The sequence below is a fragment of the Bombyx mori genome, chromosome 5, assembly GCF_030269925.1.
Source record: "Bombyx mori chromosome 5, ASM3026992v2".
NCBI classification, from domain to species: Eukaryota; Metazoa; Arthropoda; class Insecta; order Lepidoptera; family Bombycidae; genus Bombyx; species Bombyx mori.
Window position 1 is genome coordinate 9,169,336 of NC_085111.1, and position 22,108 is coordinate 9,191,443.

General features: G+C 37.9%; 2 protein-coding genes across 3 annotated transcripts; both read right to left on the reverse strand.

Annotated features, from left to right (window-relative positions):
- Positions 1-798: 798 nt before the first annotated feature.
- Positions 799-4,275, reverse strand: LOC101741445 (phosphatidylinositol glycan anchor biosynthesis class U protein). 2 transcript variants are annotated; one of them, XM_038011093.2, is made up of 3 exons: positions 3,351-4,275; positions 2,517-2,788; positions 799-2,268 (listed from the first exon to the last, which is right to left on the reverse strand). In XM_038011093.2, exons 1-3 carry the CDS (start codon positions 4,112-4,114, stop codon positions 2,015-2,017), a joined length of 1,290 nt encoding a protein of 429 aa, XP_037867021.1. In that variant the 5' UTR covers positions 4,115-4,275; the 3' UTR covers positions 799-2,014. The 2 variants fall into 2 exon arrangements, with proteins under 2 accessions (XP_037867021.1, XP_062524659.1); XM_062668675.1 differs by having other exon boundaries at positions 3,915-4,274.
- Positions 4,276-4,975: 700 nt separating this feature from the next.
- an-0147 (juvenile hormone binding protein an-0147) lies at positions 4,976-21,560 on the reverse strand. Its single transcript, NM_001043482.1, is given in 6 exon segments — positions 4,976-5,818; positions 6,886-7,035; positions 7,826-7,965; positions 9,984-10,054; positions 19,265-19,434; positions 21,379-21,560. Coding segments are annotated over 6 exon segments (750 nt in total). The 5' UTR covers positions 21,440-21,560; the 3' UTR covers positions 4,976-5,660.
- Between the last annotated feature and the right edge of the window lie 548 nt (positions 21,561-22,108).

Here is a 22,108-nt window from a genome sequence, read left to right on the forward strand (position 1 = left end):
AATTTAAAGCAGGGAAAAAAAAGAGTTTTATCACAGTTGAAAATCCGATGAGTTAATGAGGTGATGAAATGAATGGCTCCTAAGCTAGTGCAGTTTGTCAGCTGTTAGGCCTTGTCTTCGCTTGAAATTGGTATCTATTATTTTTTGTTTAAAAAACTGTGTCCTCTCTGTGTAAAATGATTACTGTATAATGTATCCATAATGTATAGTTTATTCAGAAGTAGTGACTTTTTTAAGCATTAGTGAAGTCCATGAGCGATGGTGACTACATACTCATATGTCTACAAAGGCAATAAAAATTACATGATAAAACTGAAACAGAATTGACTTGTTTTTCATATTTCTCTATAGGTCCATTACTTATAAGTAGGTGGCACCTTCAATAATTCGGAGCGTTCCTATAAGTATTAGATAGACTACAATATTGATTTGAACTTGAATCCTAACTTAAGACCCCCCTTTTTTTTAACGCTGGGAATCCATTTACGGATACCCGGTCGAGGGGGGTAACGGACCGGGTTATGTCGGACTCCGGCGGCTCCTGAGGAGAAGGACTACCGACTAAACCCCATCGAGCTCCACCACACCGACTACACGAAACTTACGGTAAACTTAAGACCCTTAAGAAAACCATTTTTACGTTGTTTGTTAGTATTAAGAGCACATTTTTACCAAGATCATCACATGATTTCAATAATTATTGCCAATTTGATTTGGCTGAAGCCGATTGACATTTTCATGAATATTAATGTAAAAGTTTGCTGTTATAAAGTTGCATTGACAAAACAAATCACATGGTTCGTACAAAAAATACTTTAATTTTTACAACACAATTATAATACATGTTATTTTATACTGAATTGTGACATACATACTAAACGTGTTTTGTTATTTATTTAAAAGATTTTAAACAAATATACATTCTCGCACGTATGTTCATATCTATGTTTCTTAATAATTAAAATAAAAAGTATGGAAAACAATGGCAACATTTTTAAATCTCTAGAGAACATTGTCGGCGGTAATAACAAATTGAATTTTAATTTCCATGTTTAACTTTTTTAGCACGTTTCGTTTCCTGGTTACGGTTAAAGTTGAAGTTGAATATAAGGGTTTTTTAGACTCACAGAAAACGCTTATGAGTAAAATCTAGTATTTTTAAAAAACGATTTCATGTTTTGTGTACAATTTTTCTAGTAGGTACAGTATTTTATGTTTTGGGAAATAAAATACACTTTTTCAATTAGGCAAAATCTGTGTGTGCATGTTCTTACCGAAATGTATAGCGTATATGATAAAGATTTAAACTTATGTCACAGTAAGTCTTGCATTCGATAAACTTTTGTAGCTTTTCTTCTTACATTTTCAATCCAATAAGTTGTTAATTTTAATTTTGTTAAAAAATACTGTATGTTTTGACATTTATCTTTGTGCAAACAGTAACTAAAAATTGTAACGACAGTTTGATATGATATAACAGTCAAATACAATATTAATAACTTTAAAGCAATATCAAATATGTCTAAAAAACAAGTTGTAACGAAATGAACACATGAGCTAAAAAATATTTCTTTCTTCGACTAATAAAGTAACTATACATATTAATTATGAATATTGAATAGTACTAAGTGACAGTCAGATATAGAAAATATTTTAGCTGTACTTAAAAGATTGTATGCATTTTATCATTAATTTAGTTACAGTCATTAGTTATACAAGTCTTTGCTTCTTGTCTTATATTATAATACCCTAAAATTACTAATTTAAATGCAGAATTGAATGAATGTATACTGTCTCAACTGATCAACATACTCTATTCAACGAAATGGTGATATGGAGATGTTACTTAAGAATGAAAAAATTTTTTGGTCTTCAATATGTAATATATTACTGCACAAATGTAACATTCAGACATCTGCATAACAGTTTTTTTTTTCTGAATGCTAAAGCTACACATAAGAAGTCATTGTACAAGTTTTATGCATATTTCTGTCATTTCAGTTTACAGTTGTCATTATCGCAGAACTAATTTGGCAGGTTTTCCATCAATGGTCCTCGAAGATCCATTCTTAAGAGTATATTCTCTTTTAATATACGCAAACAATAAGTCAGTTATAAGGAATATTTGTGCTGTTGCAAAAGATAAGGTGACACCAAAGAAAAAGTTGGCATTAGCTGATCCAGAATATATCCACAAATGCCATACTGTCGGTCCCAAAGCTGAAGTAATGATGAATGCACAGGCAACAATAAATTTTTGTTGCATAACTGAAAAATATATATAAAGATTATGAGTAAACTCAGAAATTATAAAAATTCATATTTTTCTATAAATAGCTCTTATGCTTTATCTTTTTTATTAATAGCTGAATGAAGGGCAATAAAGAATAATTTAAATAAAAAATTTATTTTTTAAACTATAAGAATTAGCGATAAGAATTATATGGAAATGAAGAGTGCATCATAAATTTTAAAATATTTTTCTTCATTTTATTATCTTATATAATAGCACTTACATGTAAAAAGGTGTTTCCACATTGGTATGAATGCCATATAGAAGCCAACATCACCCACACAAGGGTAAGATCTGAATACAGTTGACAGTGCTAATAGCACAGTCACCAATAATATTGGTTCCTTCTTAAATCGCAAAGTCAATGGTACTATGTACAGTATCAGGGCGTTTATTTGGAAAGCACATACAAACAGTAATCTAAAGTGCTCAAACATTTCCGTGAAAAAGTACCAAAAAAGTCCAATATTTGGTTTTAGGTCTGGAACAGTCAATCTGGAAACATGTTAAATATGAAATTATGAGTATACATATGTTTATATAATTCGATTGACACTTTCAAAGAAATTCAAAATCAACTACTCTTCTTTTATTTTATTGCTGCACTATGTATTTACTGATTAATAGAAATTGTAGAAATCACATTGATAATGAGACTCAATTGTATAGTTTAACAGTAAGTCTTAAGGGACTGCTGGGTAAAAGCTTTACAGTACATAGCCAAAGATGGTTCTGTCTACTGGTGAAAATTCACACACAGAACTATTAATATTAATAATGTACTTTAAAGTTTCTTACAGGCTATTATTTCTATTTCATTTTGTTGTGTGAACAGTCAAAATTTTGTATTGATGACATTTTAGTTACATATTTAAATGGTAATTGTATTCATGACAACATTGAATCTTAACATAGTTCTAACATTTGATACAAGTACATTGGATGTCTTACCATTACCATACCATTATGTTACAAATACAAAGTTAATTAGTTTCTTATTCTATTATCTAGTTTAAAATAAAATTATGACTGACTAATATTAGAAGAAAGTACTTACATAAAACCATATGTATTGTAAACATAATTATAAGAACCATCCATTATAAATGCAGATATATAAACCACAAAGCTCCAACTCAAAACAAAGGCCAACAATGTTTTAATATATGAACATTTATTACATCCCTTGTTCACTTCAGCCAATATCATAGCCGTTGGTACTATCAGTAAGACAGGGTATAATGCTTGATGAGTAGCAAAGGCTAAGAACGCACAGGATATTATCACATATCCATGAGCCGCACCACAAAGTGCTGCAGCTAACAACATATTCTGCAAAACTGTTGTTGTCATCCCAACACAGTTCAATATAGAGTATGGATTAAATAAATAGACAGACAGAACATATTCAGATGTCTCTTTTAACTGACTTTCTGTCATAACCATATCCTTTGATTCCTGAGACACATCTGATAAATATTTCTCTTGACAGTTAAGGAAGATTCTGACAAAACCTCTCGAGGTTTTGTAGAGAAGATACGCAGTGAGGAGGTCCATTGCACTGAATATAAATGGTAGGCTATACGGGACATGTTTTAAAAGATAATGGAAAATCACTAACACTATCGGTGATTCGTGGAAAGCATCTCCTTCGTACGGATTAATGTTTTGGTCGTATAAATAAACACCTTCAATTAACCTCTTCCATGAATTTAAGGGAGTCGCTATTTCTACCCTATTGGATAGTGTATGCCAAAAGTCTGTATGAATAAGCCAATACCTAACTAAGCCGGCTATTACATATTTTACAACCGCACCCATTTTTTGATTAATTACTTATTAATATTTGCAATGTAAAGGACGTATGTGGTACATAATATTGACTTCGTTATATATACTACTTCAATCGTTTTAATTCGTTTTCATCCCAATTACTATCTTTTCTGACTTTTCGTTCGACATTGGAAAGGAAACAAGCCTAACTGTCATTGTCATTGTCACTGTCTTTTTTTTGAACAGAAATAGCAAAGAGTTTATATATTGTTCGAGTCTATTTTCAACCACGGACGAAAGACAACCATAAAACAAAAGTGAAAATTTATTTATTGCACCAGGGAATATGTAAGATGGTCTTGTAAAAACGTAATCCTTAGATATTTAATGGATAAATATATATTAGATAATAACATGCACTATATTATATTAGTGGACCCCACCATGTAGATTATTGTATCACCGCCATCAGGCCATAAAATCTTTATAAAAAGGAAGTCACATTCTTGTCTAATAAGCTCTGATGAACAATGCTCGCGCTCGTTTTCTTTAGCACATGATCGGTGGAAGACCTTCCCTTGCTATTTGTCACCTTAGCATCTTGATTGTAGAAATGGCGAACCCGAAAAAATTGTAGCGTTCTAAGTATAGAATTAAAGCCCCGACGTTAAGATTTTAGTTGTAACATGTATATTATGTTACGCCCTGGGGTTCGGGATAAACAAAATTTCCACCGAAGTACAAATCAAAACTATACTCAATATCTTATGGCGATGGCAGCTGTGTGTTGCCAGGTCGGTTAGGTCAGATATAATATAATAAGACATTTGGTATTTTCTCTGTATGTAATTTTGTAAGCTGCTTGTAGGTGGATCTTAATGTGTATTATAAATAACAAACAAAACTCTATTTCTCATCATATATTATTTATTTTCTCAAAATTATTAATAATTACAATAATTACTGTGTGCTATAGTGCATACTACACTAGGTAGTTTCAGCTGAAAACCTGACACTACAAAAATAAGCGACGATATAATCAGGCTAACCATAGACTCGTCTGGGCTGCGTCTGGCCATACACGAGTTTCCAGGCTATTTTTCAGAGCCATCCCATACACCAAAATTGTCCAAAAGTTGATTGACAATTTAAAAATATATATTACTAGGTTGAAAATGATTTAAGTATATCTGGCACCGCGAACCGATCAGTATGTTATCGAAACCTGCTTGAAGGATATTTTATGGCTCAAAATGCATTTTCATATCCTATTTTCATATTAACCAACCAGTTATTTCATAATTAAATTTCTAAAAACTTTTTACTATTTAAAATAGGTGTATCTTGAAATTAGGCAGTTTGTTCGACTTAAGCTGTCATATTGTCAGTAAGATGATCCCAAGGTTTAACATACTGGCAACTCAATTTGGAGACAGATTTAATTTGCTTTGAATGTTTATTGCTTCTAATTATGTTCTAATCTCTATGCCTAATAAATCAAATTTTACCCGTCATACCTATATACCTAATAAAGATACATCAACTTACTAAAAAAAACAAAATATCACAGAACTATTAATTATTTAAGGAAAATTTATGTACCGCTAGGAAATATCTGATCATAGGGTACTTTTGAGAAAATCTTATTAGCTACGTTTGTGCCAATTTTGTCCCAGTTAGATTGTGCGTATGGGAGAAGCTCGCGGTACAGCACTCTCCAATTTTGGTTCAAGAAACTCGTTCCTAGATTCGCTGCAACAAAAATTACATGATACAAAGAATAGCTATGTTCAACAATGAAAAATGTTGTTAGTAGTGTTTGATATTTGCTTGAAGCTTATGAGGGAAATTTCGTTAGTGAAGACTCCCATTTCCTTGGGAAGGAAATGAGCAATGTCGAAGTGGGGTAATGTGTCAGCTTAAAACCACCATGCTTTTTTTACCTTTCTTGGAAGATTTTGTCGATTACCACGTAAACATTATACCAACAATAAAGACGCGGGGCCTACCTTCAGATACCCCTCTGAAAGTACGTTGGACACGGCAAACCCAAGCTCTACGAATCCCTCTTGTGGGTGCTTAGAAATTAGTGACAGTAAGTTGTAAAATTAAGACATTAGGGCGGACAAGAGAATTACATAAATAAATTAAATAATAAATAATAATAATTTATTATAAGACGACGACTTATATATATTTATAAGTCGTCGTGGCCTAAAGGATAAGACGTCCGATGCATTCGTATCGAGCGATGCACCGGTGTTCGAATCCCGCAGGCGGGTACCAATTTTTCTAGTGAAATACGTACTTAACAAATGTTCACGATTGACTTCCACGGTGAAGGAATAACATCGTGTAATAAAAATCAAACCCGCAAAATTATAATTTGCGTAATTACTGGTGGTACGACCTCTTGTGAGTCCGCGCGGGTGGGTACCACCGCCCGGCCTATTTCTGCCGTGAAGCAGTAATGCGTTTCGGTTTGAAGGGTGGGCAGCCGTTGTGACAATACTGAGACCTTAGAACTATATGTCAAGGTGTGTGGCGCATTTACGTTGTAGATGTCTATGGGCTCCAGTAACCACTTAACACCAGGTGGGCTGTGAGCTCGTCCACACACCTAAGCAATAAAAATAATAATAATAATAATAAAATGAATTAACACACACTCGTCCACACACCTAAGCAATAAAAATAATAATAATAATAATAAAATGAATTAAAATTAGTATCGACTGTGCTTCTTCGTTAACCCTGCGTTTCATTTCGTACATTCGTTAATCATTTTAAATACTTTAATTGAATAAAATCGGACTTACTCAATTCTCTAGTTTCCGGATTTTCATTGTTCAAGTGAGAGATCATATTTCCCACGTCTGGCCGCATGTAGAACGATTTTATCCGTACGTATGTATCCGTACCGTTTTTCTCGGGAACTCCGTCTAATTTCCACGTAAATATTAAATCAGCTAGAAATAAAAAGGATTTTTTTTTATTAATTAAAGATAATAACAGTAGTTATGAGAGGCTTAATTTATTTTTTACTATTTTAATAAAAATAAATGTATTTTATAACACTTTGTTGCACATTAATAGTTTGATTGGTTTTGTTTAGAAAATATTCGGGTTGTGTATGTCTAGAATATTAAGGTGGCATCTTACCATTCTAAACAGACCCAATTCGCCGTGTTTTTTTGGAAAAAAGGAATTGCGGCGTGTTTTTTTTATTGCTTAGATGGGTGGACGAGCTCACAGCCCACCCGGTGTTAAGTGGTTACTGGAGCCCATAGACATCTACAACATAAATGCGCCACCCACCTTGGGATGTAAGTTCTAGGGTCTCAGTATAGTTACGACGGCTGCCCCACCCTTCAAACCGAAACGCATTACTGCTTCACGGTAGAAATAGGCAGGGCGGATGATTTGGCCGACGAATTTTGGATGAGACTTCACCAAGACAGGTGAGCGAACACGAGCTCAGCCAGGAGGGGTAGTATTTTCTAACAGCTGCCCGAGCGCTTAGAAAGAAAACCTAAAAGTTCAAGGGCGGCTACTTTGAATTATTTTATACTACCTGATCGGAATCGCGTACACCTGAGAAGATCCAGCAAGGCTATCACGTTGAGCCCTTCGCCGAATTTGTCGAATTTTAATATAATAGGTTACATGAGCCGAAAAATATTGAAGCTTCAATGTTTTCACTGCATTCATTATATTACGAATATATCATAAACATCAAATTTTTGTTAAGGTACGTACACATGCTCGTGTTGAAATCTCCGTATGCTTTGACTTTTAACGCGTTGTATTGGCCTTCACCTTTGAAATCCCCACGAATAACTATACTTGGGGCACTTAAGTCTACTTCCATGTAGAAATTATCTTCGTCTGCTCTCACCCTGTAATCATTTTGAAGTATGTTATGATATATATTTTGAATTATTACTTTATATACAGTTGTATAAATTATTTTTTCTATGTTTTACACGTAAATACGTGTAAACTAAAGTTGTAAATTAAAATCATATGTTAAAAATGGCAACTTAACTCGGACATGGACAACAATACTTAATCTACTTGTCTAATTTCATTAACACATTCTAGTTTTAAATTTTTATATTTAAATACGGTAACAGTAACAATATAATAAAACAATACCTGCTCCGTTTAATTTGAAACTTGTTGCATTATTATAATCTAAATATTCATTGTTATTGCTCATTTTTTCGTCTTTGTTAAATATTCTTGTGTTATAAAAACGGCAGAGAATCATGATGGCATCAAACAGAGTTAAGTATGGAGTCCAAAACGTGTTTTGTTTTAATGGTCAATCGCTTTGCATTCATTCTTTTGATTCAAATGTTTATCTACGTATTAATATATTGTACGTACTAAAAAGTCGATTAAAGCAATGAAAGAATTAATCCGAAAAAATCTTGTTTGAAAACAAAGTACGTGGAAATGAATACCGAAGCTATGTGACATATTATTTTAAACGGGGAGAACTTAGGACTTTCAGTCGATAAGAGACGCACTCGAATTGAATAGGATAGTAGAATCAAAATAAGGTTTTAGGTATTAAATGAAGAATTTAAATAATTAATGACAATAAACTATTTTACTACTGAGCAACGTTTTAATATTTAAAGTGACCGTTCTGTAGTCTGTACCATATTGAAGCTTCTAAATTAGTCAGTAGGTGACAACAATAGCATTATTCGGTTTCAGTGAAAATCTTTGGGTAGAGTGTTAGCTATAATTGCTATCAAAGAGTCACTATCCCATATTTTCTGAAAAGAATATCAGAATATCAGTCCAAGACCCAAGTATATCAAGATACGATTCTTGTTAAACCTCTCTAACAACATCTCACTCCTTAACTGAGAATGATCTTATAAGCAAAACTTAGTATGGGTTGTGGATGATCCATAAAATCGCAATTCCTTTGAACATTTTTTAATTCGGCAGAGCTGAGAACCGGCCTTCATCTAGTTCCGATGTATATTAATCTGCTTAACGTATGCATGCAGGCATGTTCTAAACGTCAAGATAATTTAGAGTTCCTAAATATTTGATATGAGTGGCGGTTACGAATTTTTCCATTTAGAAAGGAAATGGAACACATCCATCGATAAGTGGCCTCAACGCTTAAAGGACTGTATTAAGATCCATAGGGATAATTTGGAATAAGCTTTAGCTCTTTGAGCTTAATTGAGCTATTGAACTTAATTTTTCAAAATGCTAATTTATTAACTGGACAATACGGTGAAGTCGTCGTGGTCTAAAAGATAAGACGTCCGGTGCATACGTGTTCAGCGATGCACCGGTGTTCGAATCTCAGGCGGGTACCAATTTTTCTAATTAAATACGTACTCAACAGTTGTTCACGATTGACTTCCACGGTGAAGGAATAACATGGTGTAATAAAAATCAAACCCGCAAAATTATAATTTGCGTAATTACTGGTGGCAGGACCTCCTGAGTCCGCGCGGGTAGGTTCTACCACCCTGCCTATTTCTGTCGTGAAGCAGTATTGCGCTTCGGTTTGAAGGGTGGGGCAGTCGTTGTAACTATACTTGAGACCTTAGAACTTATATCTCAAGGTGGATGGCGCATTTACGTTGTAGATGTCTATGGGCTCCAGTAACCACTTAACATCAGGTGGGATGTGAGCTCATTCACCCATCTAAGCAATAAAAATAAAAAAAAATGTTTGACGTAATAGAAAAAAAACAAGATATTTTCCTTGTCATTTTTACAAAGGAAAGGAAGAGGTTTGTTTTTGCTTTATGTAAAGTGTGTGTTATGTTTGAGTATACATTAAAAAGTCCCATTTATAATTTATAATTAATAATTAACTAAAATACCAAAAAATAGTCACACAATATTGAGTTGTGACAAATAATAAATAACTTACCTCGCGTCGTGTACTGTTGATCCTTTAAGCCCTTCCACGTAAATGTTTTTAATTAACATCTTTACTGCGATCTACAAGGAAAAAAAAACTTTAAAAATACACATTAGCAGTTTTAAATGCCATATATTATATAAATCATGATTTTATACAATAAAACCGAAGCCGTTTTTTTGTTTCCACGAAGACAGGTGAATTGGTGCCCTAATTGGCCATAAATGGGTATCAATCGTTAAACAAAACGTCCGTCATGAGCAAACCAAAATTTTACTTGTCGTTGAATAAGTACCACATCTATGTTTTAATAGAACTATAAAAAACTCAGGGTGCCGCCTGTTGCGTTGCCATTGTCTATATAACATATAGACATAAGAGCTTTTTCAATTCAGTACTCATTTTAAAATTTTTCATTTTAACGGAAACATCAAATATTGAAACAACCTTCATTTGAATACCAATTGCAATAAGGAACTAAGCATGTTATTATTTCAAATGACCTTTGCCTAAAATTAACTTACTGAAGCGACGTTTTGGTATATCGAGTTCTTAAATGCATAGGTACTTCAATTTGTACATAATATTATTCTTTTTCGAAATCAACGTCTAAGTTTTTAGATTTACATTTGTGTTGTCATGCAGTTTTAATTAGTCGCGTACAAGTAATAATAATTACTATATTCACAGCAAAATAGTTTCAAGAGTCATCATGTTATTACATAAATTGACGCAGAACAAAGAAAAAAGAAACAGAAATAATGACTTCCTGTTTTCGACAAACGTGTACTTTTAAATCTTGTTTGACCGAGAAAAATCTGTCTAAAGTAAAGCCTTATAAGACGAAACTAAATAGTAATTGGCTCTAAAATTATTTCCAGCTAAACATTAATAGGCGCTATGCTCTAAGATTACTTTTATTGCTGTAGATCTGTGGTCGTATTTACGGCCCATATGCTTACTTGGACTCATACGGATATCTCAACGTGAATGCCATCGCCCACCTTGAAACATGAGGTTCAAGTCTCACTTGTATTGTATAACGGCTGTTCTATCCTTCGGTGTGCTTAGTGCGAGTTTATTATCGTTTTCGGTAGCGTAAAAGTTAACTCAAATATGTATGCAACCGCGCCCATAGCGGCAAAAGTAAGCAAACGTTCCAACTCCATACAAATTTGAGTACACCATTACGCCATTGAGAACGTTAAAAAGCTCGTATTTTTTTATCCTAGCTACGCTGATAGCCTTGAGAGGCTATTTCAGCTTCGTCCTAACATGTAGGTGAACTCACGGGGCTCAAACCGGATTGTTGCTAACACTGGCCCTAGCAAGAGCAGTGTTTCGCAGAATCTACCACCGGATCGGAAACGCGACCCACTGAGAAGGTCCGGCAAGAAACTCAGTGGGCTGTGTCTATGGGTTAACTCGTACCTACTAAGCACAGAGATTCCAACGCCTAATTGTTTTTTTTTTTTTTATGATTGAAAGTTTACTGGTGGCCCGAAGGCCTTTCCAGTTTCACCAGGACAGGTGGGCGAGCAAAGGCTCAGCCAAGAGGGGTGGGATTTGCTAACAACTGCCCGAGCGCCTCCGAAGGAGACCTAACAACTCAAGAGCAATTGTTTCGCGAATGAATCTACTACCGGATCGGAATCGCGACCCGCTGAGAAGATCCGGCGAGAAACTCAGCGGGCTGATGCATGGGTTAGGTTGCACGTCGACCTCTTTGTCGAGTTCGACGAGTACGGTTACCGGGGTCCCTAAGCCTGCCCCTAGTATTAGAGCTGAAGGCATCTAATGCAAAGGTTATTGGATCTGATGGATCCGTAAGGACGTGTCTAGGGCGTCGACGGTGACTGGCTCCTGCATGATCAGGATTCGGGGAGTAGTCAGCGGCGGCAACGATAAGGCGATTATCATGACGCATAGCCTTATCGAAGTATCGTTCCGACGCTGACTTCATGTATTTCCGAATTGATTCGAGGCCCAGGTCGTCGTGTAGGTCAACGTTCCTCACGAACCACGGAGCCCCGACAGCTAACCTGCAAAAGCGGGATTGTAGGGATTGGAGGGTGTCTATGTGTGTACGGGCCGCGTGAGTGAACACCACACTCGCGTAAGTCATGACGGGCCTTATGCAAGTTTTGTAAAGTGTCACCTTGTTCCGAAGGGACATTTTACTCCGCTTACAGATCATGGGGTAGAGTCTACCGAGAATAAACGCGGCACGGTCACGGACTGATTTTATATGCGGGCGGAATGTCATCGATGCATCCAGGGTAACGCCCAGGTACTTGACCTTCCTGGCCCAGGGTATGGGTTGTCTAAAGAGAGTAATCGGGGGTGTGAGATTCCTCCTCCTAATCCGGGAGGAAATCCGTGTGGAGCTTCCCCTCTGAAATAGCACCGCAGTACTTTTCGCTGGGTTGATGTCTATGCGCCATTTTCGGAACCACTGTCCTAGGGCTAGGGCTGCGCTCTGAAGCTTCTTCGCGATTAGGGACTTATTTCTACTAGAATAGTAAACAGTCGTGTCGTCGGCGAATAAAGCTAAATGGGTCGGCGGCGACCGGGGAATATCGTTGACGAATAAGCTAAATAGGAGGGGTGAGAGGACAGAGCCTTGCGGGACTCCAGCTGTGAGAGGTCGTGGGGAGGAGCGGGTTCCCTCGACTCGATATCGAAAAGAGCGGTTCGACAAGAAGTCCCGTATGATGAGCACGAGACTATCCGGCACGCCCATGTTGAATAGTTTGAAAATCAAACCATTGTGCCAGACTTTGTCGAACGCTTTTGCGACGTCGAAGAAGAGAGCTCCCGTGTATAACGGTTTTGGTCGATTAAGCCCCACAAGAATGTGCTCCGTGAGGCGGTGCACCTGTTGAACGCATGAGTGATTTGTACGGAATCCGAATTGTTCATCGATGAGAATGCCCTTGGATGAGACGAAGTCTCTGAGGCGTTTGTAGAGCAGACGCTCATACAGTTTGCCTAGAGACATGAGGAGGCTAATCGGGCGGTAGCTCGTCGGATGATTTTTTGGTTTACCGGGTTTATGTATGCCGATAACGTCCGCTTCTTTCCACACCGCGGGAAAGATACAGTTCGCCATAGCGGCATTGAAAATAGATGCCAACATCACGATGAGTTGGACGGGTAGAAGTTTAATAACGCGGTTGGATATACCGTCGGAACCGGGAGCCTTGCGAGGACGTAGGTCTTTGATCAAGTCTTTAACTTCCATCGGGGTGACGGGTGGTAACGCATCAGAGGGTGGCAAGGAGGCTCTGCGTTCTACCTCACTGTCTACTAATTCTACATGAACAGGGTCCACGGATTGAGTGCTGGGCGTGCACTGGGTTTGCAATGTATCGGCCAGCAGCTCTGCTTTTTCGTCATCATCGAAAGCCGCGAGTCGGCCTGAGGGGCCTACGAGGGGGGGCATAGTTACTACCGTATCCGATTTGAGAGTACGAGCTAAGCGGTAGTAAGACCTTTGGGAGGGCGCGAGTCCTTCTAAGAAATCAGACCATCTGGCATCTCGGACTTCGGCGATGCGAGACTTTACGTCGCGTTGTAGGGCACGCATTCGAATACGATTTTCCGCGGTAGGATACCTGTCGTAGGCGCGTATCGAGGCGTTCTTAGCTCTAAGGAGTTCCCTAATATCGTCGGACAATTTGAAGCGGTGAAGGAAGTCCTCCGCTACAACTTGTTTCGATGACCTATCTAATGTCGAGGTGATGTGTGACGTTAAGATGTCTATGGCTTCAGCGGTATCCTGAGGAGACGGGATAGAGTCCGGGTTAAACGGGAGCGATGGTGGATCAGATTCAGCCAGGCTGATGCCCAGCGTGTGCCAATCCACCACAGTCCTCGTGACGGGAACGGAATTGGGAGCGCGACCGAGCTTCATAACGACGGGACGGTGGTCTGAATCTAACTCTGAAACTACTTCGATCGAGTGTAAGCGCAGAGTTACGTTTTTTAATAACGCTATGTCGAGTATATCCGGGCGATGCGCGATATTTAGCGGGTAGTGAGTCGGGGTTAGCGGAGCGACGATATCGAAGGCGAGATCATCGACTAACGCGTCAAGCCGCCTGCCATTCGGGGTTGTGGTGTGTGAGTTCCACCTGATGTGTTTACAATTTAGGTCGCCCGCCAGAATGACAGAGCTCCCCATACCGAGCAGCGCCTCGATATCACTGCTTAGAACGATCTTATCCGGTGGAAGATAAACGGACGCGATAACGATCGGCGCGTGTCCCGTCAGTGAGATTCGGCACACTGATGCTTCGATATTAGCGAGCGCGGGAGGATCGAGCGGGACGCAATGCAGGGCTCTTCTATAGTAAATGACGGTACCACCACCACGGGCAGAGAGCCTGTCGTTCCTGACCATGTTATAGTTCGCGATTTTAGGGTCACGGCGCGCGGGCTTAAGTAGGGTCTCCTGCACTAAAAAGATATCAATTTGGTGGTCACGCAAAAAGTCAGAAACCTGATCACGTTGATTTGCGAGACCGTAAGCGTTAAAAAATCCTATCGTTACGGATAGGGGCTTTATTCTACTTATATACGCCATTGATTACCGGCGGAGTGAGGGGAGGACGTACGTATTTAATGACGCGTATACGTCGGCGTATTCCTGCACAACGGCGATAAAGTGTTGTGCAGTGGAGGCAGCGCGAATGGCGTCGCCCAAAGCGTTAACGCGCTCAAAGTTGATCGACTGAAAGAAGTCGATCGCTAAAGCGAGATTGTCGGACGCGGTCGGAGGGCAAGTCGCGGGAGAGGGACGAGTCGCGGGGGCGGGACGAATCGCGGAGGAGGGAGTTGTAGCCGTGTTCGTGTACGGCAGCGGTTTTGCCCAGGCCGAGACACTGGGCACCGCCGCCGGAACGAACGCTGGCTTAGCCTGCGACGCAGAGGGTGCCGAGGCTTTGATGTCTGGGCCGGAAGCTCGGAGGCGGTTTTGGCGGGCGACGCGGCGATTTATTTTAGGGGCTCGGGGGCAACCACGGTAATTCGCGGGGTGACCCTGTGTTCGACACAGGACGCAGCTAGGCGGTTCCGTCGCGGTTTTTTGGTCGCGAGCGCAGAGGGCCGTGGCGTGATCGCCCAAACACTTAACACATCGGGGGCGCGCGTGACAGTTACGGGAAGAGTGCCCGTACAATTGACAGTTATGGCACTGGCTAGGAGTGCCTTTTTTATGGGGGGCTTCGACAGCGATACCAGAGAGCCTACAGACGGTCTGTGTGTTAAAGATTTTCTTACCCTCGGGGGTAGGCTGGAGAGCGACTAGAACCATATTATATGGCTCCCTACCGCGACCGGTGTGCATACGGTGCACAGAATTCACTGGTAGGCCTTGTTCTAACAGGTCGGCTTTTACGAGCTCTACATCTAACTCTTTAGGGATTCCGCGTATTACAACGCGGAGTTCGCGCTCCTCCTGGAGCGTATACGTATGGAAACTTATACGCTCCTTACGGAGGTAAGAAGAGAGGGCCCTATGGTCGTCGGGTGTTTGAACCTTAATTTGAATGCCGTTCGCGAGGTTACGGGCATTCGTGAAATTTATATTTTTGGCCTTAAGGGCCAGGCAAACTCGATCCCAAGCTGCCTTCTCCTGAAGGATAACCGGGGGAGGGGTCTGGGTTTTATTTTGTGCCACCGGACGCGGTGACGAAGTGGCACGGGCTGGGGGCGCAACGGGAGTCTGAGGGCGGGGGCGCGACGCGTTCACGGCTTTGCTAATTTTAGCGGCCGCGGGAGCTCGAGACTCCGCGGCACGCTTCTTACCCTTCTGTACCAGGGTGAATCCATCCGTCGATGAGGCGGGGGCGAGGTCGACCTCCATGTCCGAGTCAGAGTCGGAGCACGAGGAGGCGGGTGCAGGCGACCTACGAGCAAGTGTAGGTGTTTTAGAGGGCGCGACGGAGGCCGCGGATGATCGCTCAGCTGAAACGATGGTCACGGCGGACGACGCAGCAGCTTTTCTCGCCAGTATAGGCGACACGGGAGCGGCAGGCACGACAGAGGCAGCGGTGCTCAATGCAGAAGCTCTGCACGCAGGTACAGGCGACGCAGGAGCAGCGAGCGCGGCGGAGTCCTCGAGAGGGCTCGCAGTGTGATTGGCCTTGAAGGCCAAAAACTCCGAGGCGAGCTGTGGGTGGCGAAGTCGGAGGAATTCTGCGAATACAGCGTCCATGATCGCTGAGTACCCAGGTGGGGCGGCCCCGGGTCTTGAAAACACTCGCCTTGCGGCGAGGCCCCAACTTCTCGGACCTGAGCGGTTCTATTGAACACAGGTGGCAATGCGGCGCGATTACTACAGGACAAAGAAAAAGCACAACAAAACAGAAATTACGAAAAGAAACAAAACAAATAAATACTTGCAGGAAACCACTTTGTCGGCAGATGTACCACGAACACAGAAACAACAAAAGGAAACAAAACAAATAAAAACTTCCAGAAAGAGCACTTAGTCGGCAGATGTACCACAAACACAGGCCGCGCGAACAATGGCCGGGCTAACAAAAGCCGGGCGAACAAAGACCGGGCGATCGAGTGGACGATGAGCACGTCCGCACGTGACGGGTGCCTCTATCGGAATGACGCCTAATTGTGTCGCGTTAATGTAAGCAGGATGGTCGTACCACCCGTACGCGCTCTTATTATGCCCTGCCACTAGTATCAAACATATATTTTTGTGAGTTTATTATTTCCTTTTTGTTTCCATCGTCGGCTTGTTAGAACTTACGTCTTTTTTTTATTTATACTCTATACTAATATTATAAAGAGGAAAGATTTGTTTGTTTGTATTGAATAGGCTCCGAAACTACTGAACCGATTTGAAAAAATCTTTCACTGTTTGGAAGCTGCACTATACCCGAGAGAAAAAGATCTTTTTTGAAAAAAAAAAAAATAGGGATTCTTACTAAAACTGCAATAATGTAACCCAAGGTGTAAAAAAATTATTTAAATTCTTTACATCGCGTGCCCTGCGAAAACGATTGATGATAAATTAAAATAATGTACTACGACTTTGTACAACACATTATTATTTACAAACAGTTTCGCGACAGCATATGTCTAATTATTATAGCTATGCCGCAATACGTGTTCTTTTATTAAAAAAAATAAAACAACGTCAAATATCGTTGAAATTTTTGTTAAAGACCCGAGAGGAGCCGGAGCGGGCTGCTAGTATAAAATAAAATTACCTATACTTGTCGATCATGTAATCATCGCAATATTGAGATTAGTTAAATATATTTTCTGTATTAACAATAATTATGCAGTACGGTGACGAATGGCGACAAGTGGCCCCATAATTGTATAAGGATAAGCCCAGTTAAGTTGACTAAACAAGGAATAATTGGTCCCCAATAAAGGTCAACATGGATCCACGGCAACCACGGCATAGTTATAAATAATATGACATACATATATATACATAAAAACTAGTAAATCCATACAAATCAACAATGTAGTTTATTTTGTTACTTTGTCATGAAAGAACGCTTCTTGTTCAAGTAGTAAGCTAAGACTAAAGTATCACCTAATTTGCGACTCATTTCAGTTATTTGTCAAGGTAAAAAAATCATATGGATAAATATATATGCTAAAAATGATTTCGCCTTTTGCAACAATTGTTATTGTTACAATCAATAAATTCTTATTAATGCGAGATGTTCATTAATTTTAACATTCAAATTAATCTATTACGTATCTGTAGTCGGAGTCACTATCACATCAACAGTAATTGATACAAAGTTACCTAAATTTTTGTTTCTTTTTTGTTCAAAATAGGTTAAAGGTTGATGATGGCTGTATTCTATATTTGTTGATGTCTATGGACTCCGGTAACCGCTTTACATCAGGTAGGCCGTGAGCTCGTTCACGCATCTAATAATAATAATAATAAAACAACATTAATTAATAATAAAATAAATGATGTGTTATAGAATGGATATGAATATTCAAGTTGTTAATTATTTAAATATGGTGTGTTTTTTGTTGCATTTTTATTGCTGTACATGAATCGTCTGCATAGAAACGCATATATGTATATAGGAATATAAATACAATGTACATATATGTATATTATTTTTTCCCTGCCTATTCGCTGGTAGCCTGAGAGGGAATTCCGAATTCCAGCCACGCCCCGATGGGTAGGTGAGGTCACGGATTCAACCTAAGAGAATTTGCTAACACTAGCCCTTGCAAGAGCAGCGCTTCGCAGAATCTACCGCCGGATCGGAATTGCGACCCCCCGAGAAGATCCGGCACGGAACTCAGTGGGCAATATATATACCATTTATACTATATACATATGATTGTTAAGACGATCATAAAAATGTACATTACAAAAATAAATCACAATTACGAAACTATGTTCAAATTTAAATCTAATAAACGTAAATGCTGATTCGTGGGATCCATTAATAATAAAAGGTCGAAGCTCACAGACAAAGTCACCTCTAGGATACATATAATGTTAAGTTCCAGTTTGGAGTTCCCAGGTAGGTTTTTTTTTCATATTAAATATAAAATGTGTTCATTTAGATGTTGAGATTATGGGTTTTTTACGTTCTTCTGAGAATATTCGTTCTCACCTCCAAAAACTTCGTAGTAACTTATTTAATTGTAAATGAAGAATTTTTCGAACATATTATAAGTACAAAAAGCATAATTATTCTATTTTATACACAGAACAGAATAAAAACTCGCCCCATAGAAATCTTAGTTCTCTTGTTGTCTTATAAAAAAATCTTATGATCTTGATTTTATTTAAATAGTTCACTAAAATAGCCTGAAACTGTTGAAATGCAACTTGTTTCTAGCACATCAGTATATTATTATAATTTATCCACAACAAAGTCAGCTTCCATGCTAAAATTGTCCTCAGCAACCGAAAATAACAATATTATTGTTAATATATGCATATATGTACCAATATGATTTCGATTAGTATTGATTCATTCATTTCATGTGTGGCTCATTTGACTACACAAAGACCAGAGTACATTGCTACCAAAAATGTACATTATTCAATTAACATCGAGTACAAAATTAAATATGCACTATTACAATACTTTGTGCAACTTACTTACATGTTTTTAAGTACTGGTAATTTCAATCATTGTATGAGAAATAAACGTTCCTCAGTGTGTTAATGCAATCAGTTCGACTAATTAGATACTGGTTGTAGTAAAGGAAACTCAATAAAAAGTTTTAATTACGTTGTATTAATAGTTGGTCGCAGAAAAACTTGCCTGGTTGTTTTTATATTCGACTTTAAGTTCGTCTTGGAAAAACGGATCCAGGGGTGGTATATCAAGCTCCTCGATGCCTGTCGCCATTTTTTCTATTCCATCACGAACAGCTTCAACTATACAATCATTTAAATCCAACGAATTTCGATTGCATACTTTCAAATGTTTACCTGAAAAAGCCGTAAAATTACATGTTGGGTACTGTCGCTGTGTGTCCTAAGTGGGCGCTATGTTATATGAAGATAAATTATTAACATTAAACACGTAATTTGGAGTCTCTAAAACACTATATGATTAGTAGTGGCGACTTATCATAATATAAAGGGCGAGCTTCAATCGATAATAAGGCACAACGTTTTGAATCTAGACATTTTTAGAATGCTCTTCAATTAATGGACAAATACGCGTGAAAAAAATCAATATTTCAGGTAATAAAAAACAATGTTTTCCTTTTAACTATATTTATGGCGAGTCTAAGTTTTTGTTTTTCTAGAGGAAGAGCACTTACTCGAACCGTGGGAAGTAGTAGCATAGGAGATATTTAAAATAAAATAAAAAACTAGTAATTTCGTGTTTCCCATCAATTAATTTGTTGATGAGAAATACAAATCTGTGATAGAACAAGTTATTAAATGTTATAAACAAATATAGCAATACTGTAATCTTATAATTCGAACATACTACGTTACAAGATCTGTTGCATAAATAAATTTTCGTTATCACTGCACGTGTATTACTAAATGTTTTTATATATTTTCCTACAAGAAATTTCACCACCCAATGGATAACAGAATAGAAGCAAAATAACAAAAATGATATGTATCAACTGTGTTAATTGATAAAACCTTTATGCAATGTCATCGGCGTGAAATATTTCCAGGGATCAATGTATTAAATAATTAGGGTACTTAGATATTATAAATGTATTTAAAAAAAAACAGATTTTCATTGCAATTTCGATTATTTTTTTGCGTACATCCACCTACAGTTCATTTAGCTTAGGTACTTCGATGTTAAAATTTTTCACAGTATTTTCAAGTACCTAAATATTATAAAGCTAGCTCAGGTTTGTTACAAACTTGCAACATTTTCCAAATAATAAATTAATTGATTAATCAAAGAGACGAATTTAATATTGTTTTTGAAACTTTTAACTTAGAAGGTTCAACCAATTATAATAGAATTTCACTGGATGATGGATTTTCAGATAGATTTCTAATCCGTCAAAATCATTAATTAAATAAAACACGACATTACTCAAGTCGAAGTGAGACTTTTACTTAAGAAATGAATGGTGCCGGAAATATCCTAGACAAAAACACCCAAACCACGAATGTTGGCAATTGACCCCGATATAGTTTAATGGTATAGTAATTATGCTAACTAATCACTAGACGAACGATACCATAAAATTTCAAGTAAATTATTATATTTACACAGTTAACATTTTTTTCTCTACTTTTTTTCCCCTGCCTATTCGTCGGTAGCATAAGCTCACGGGCTCAACCTGAAAGAATTTGCTAACATTATCTTAGCAAAAGCAGTGTTTCGCAGAATCTACCACCGGATTGGGGCACACACAACATTTATCATAGTAAACCGTACTCCTACGAAAAGTCGGTTTAGATTATACAGATAGATACCTACGTAGAGAACACAAAAAAGGTTTTTCTCGTGATGAAGAAAGGAGTTCTGTGGGTGCACATTAATGTAAAACAAACTTACATTTTTCTTGTAATAAATAAATTCCAACAACAAGATATATATTGGGAAGTAGATATTGAGAATATATTGAATAGATTATTAGTCTTTAATTATATTATATGTTGGATACAACATTCAATTTTCTGACCTTCTGTGCGGTAAGGACCTTACAATACAGCTCGGTTAATTCCCAAATAGAATCGTGTCCGTCACCTACATTAGACGATAATAACGGAATAATTTTATGAAAAATATGCAATATAATAAAACGTGTGTGGAAAAAATACCTATTAATAAAAAAATTGGCATTTGAAAAAGAAACAGAAAAAACAGCACACTTAGATAAAAACGATATTAGATCCATTAGATATTAAATAAAAAAGTGATTTAAATAAAAATAAAAAACTCACTTATTTCAATAGCCCCATTGCTAGGATAAATTACACAGAATAATAATAGAATTCGGTACATCTTCGTGGCTTTGAGTGAACTTGCGGAATAACTACTGTTTCTTAAATTTACTATTTTATACCAAATGAATATCAAGCTAATACTGCTTGCTACCTTAGAGCATTGTACCACACGGTCGACTAACTTCTGAATCGCAGCTACGATCAGACCAAAGTACCGATTGCACAAAACGTTCATGCTTCAATGTCACCCACCAGTTTTCTTGAATTCATAATAATATTAAGTCATAACATATAATGGAAATTAGTTGTTATGGCAAGGCTACTTCCGAAATAAAAATAAATCTACGCGTTCTTAATATTGAATACAATGCCTTTAGTATTTATTATTGATTGAATTGCGAGGATTTGCAAGCAAGTCCACGCATTTTTAATGTAGCTAATGAAAAGTAACTCGGCATAATATTATATTTACCATAACTTACCCTGCATTTATACGAGGGTCGTTAAATAAGATTATGCTTTTCTCGGAATTGTAAAAATAATACGAAATTTATAAAAAAAACTAGCTTGTAGGAAGGATAGTAAACACGTATGGATAATTAGAACTATTTCAGTTTGCATATTTAGTTGTGCCTTGACTTTTTCCATGGAATTGCTGATGTCCATTGGTAACGGTGACTACTTACCATCAAGTGGACCGTATGCTCACACGCCTACAATAGCATAA

Excerpts from the sequence above, each read along its gene's own strand:
- LOC101741445 (XM_038011093.2), bottom strand. The coding sequence starts at position 4,114 with ATGGGTGCGGTTGTAAAATATGTAATAGCCGGCTTAGTTAGGTATTGG. Across the intron at positions 2,789-3,350 it reads TACAATACATATGGTTTTAT|ATTGACTGTTCCAGACCTAA; the intron begins GTAAGTACTTTC and ends ACATGTTTCCAG. Across the intron at positions 2,269-2,516 it reads GTGGAAACACCTTTTTACAT|TTATGCAACAAAAATTTATT; the intron begins GTAAGTGCTATT and ends TATATTTTTCAG.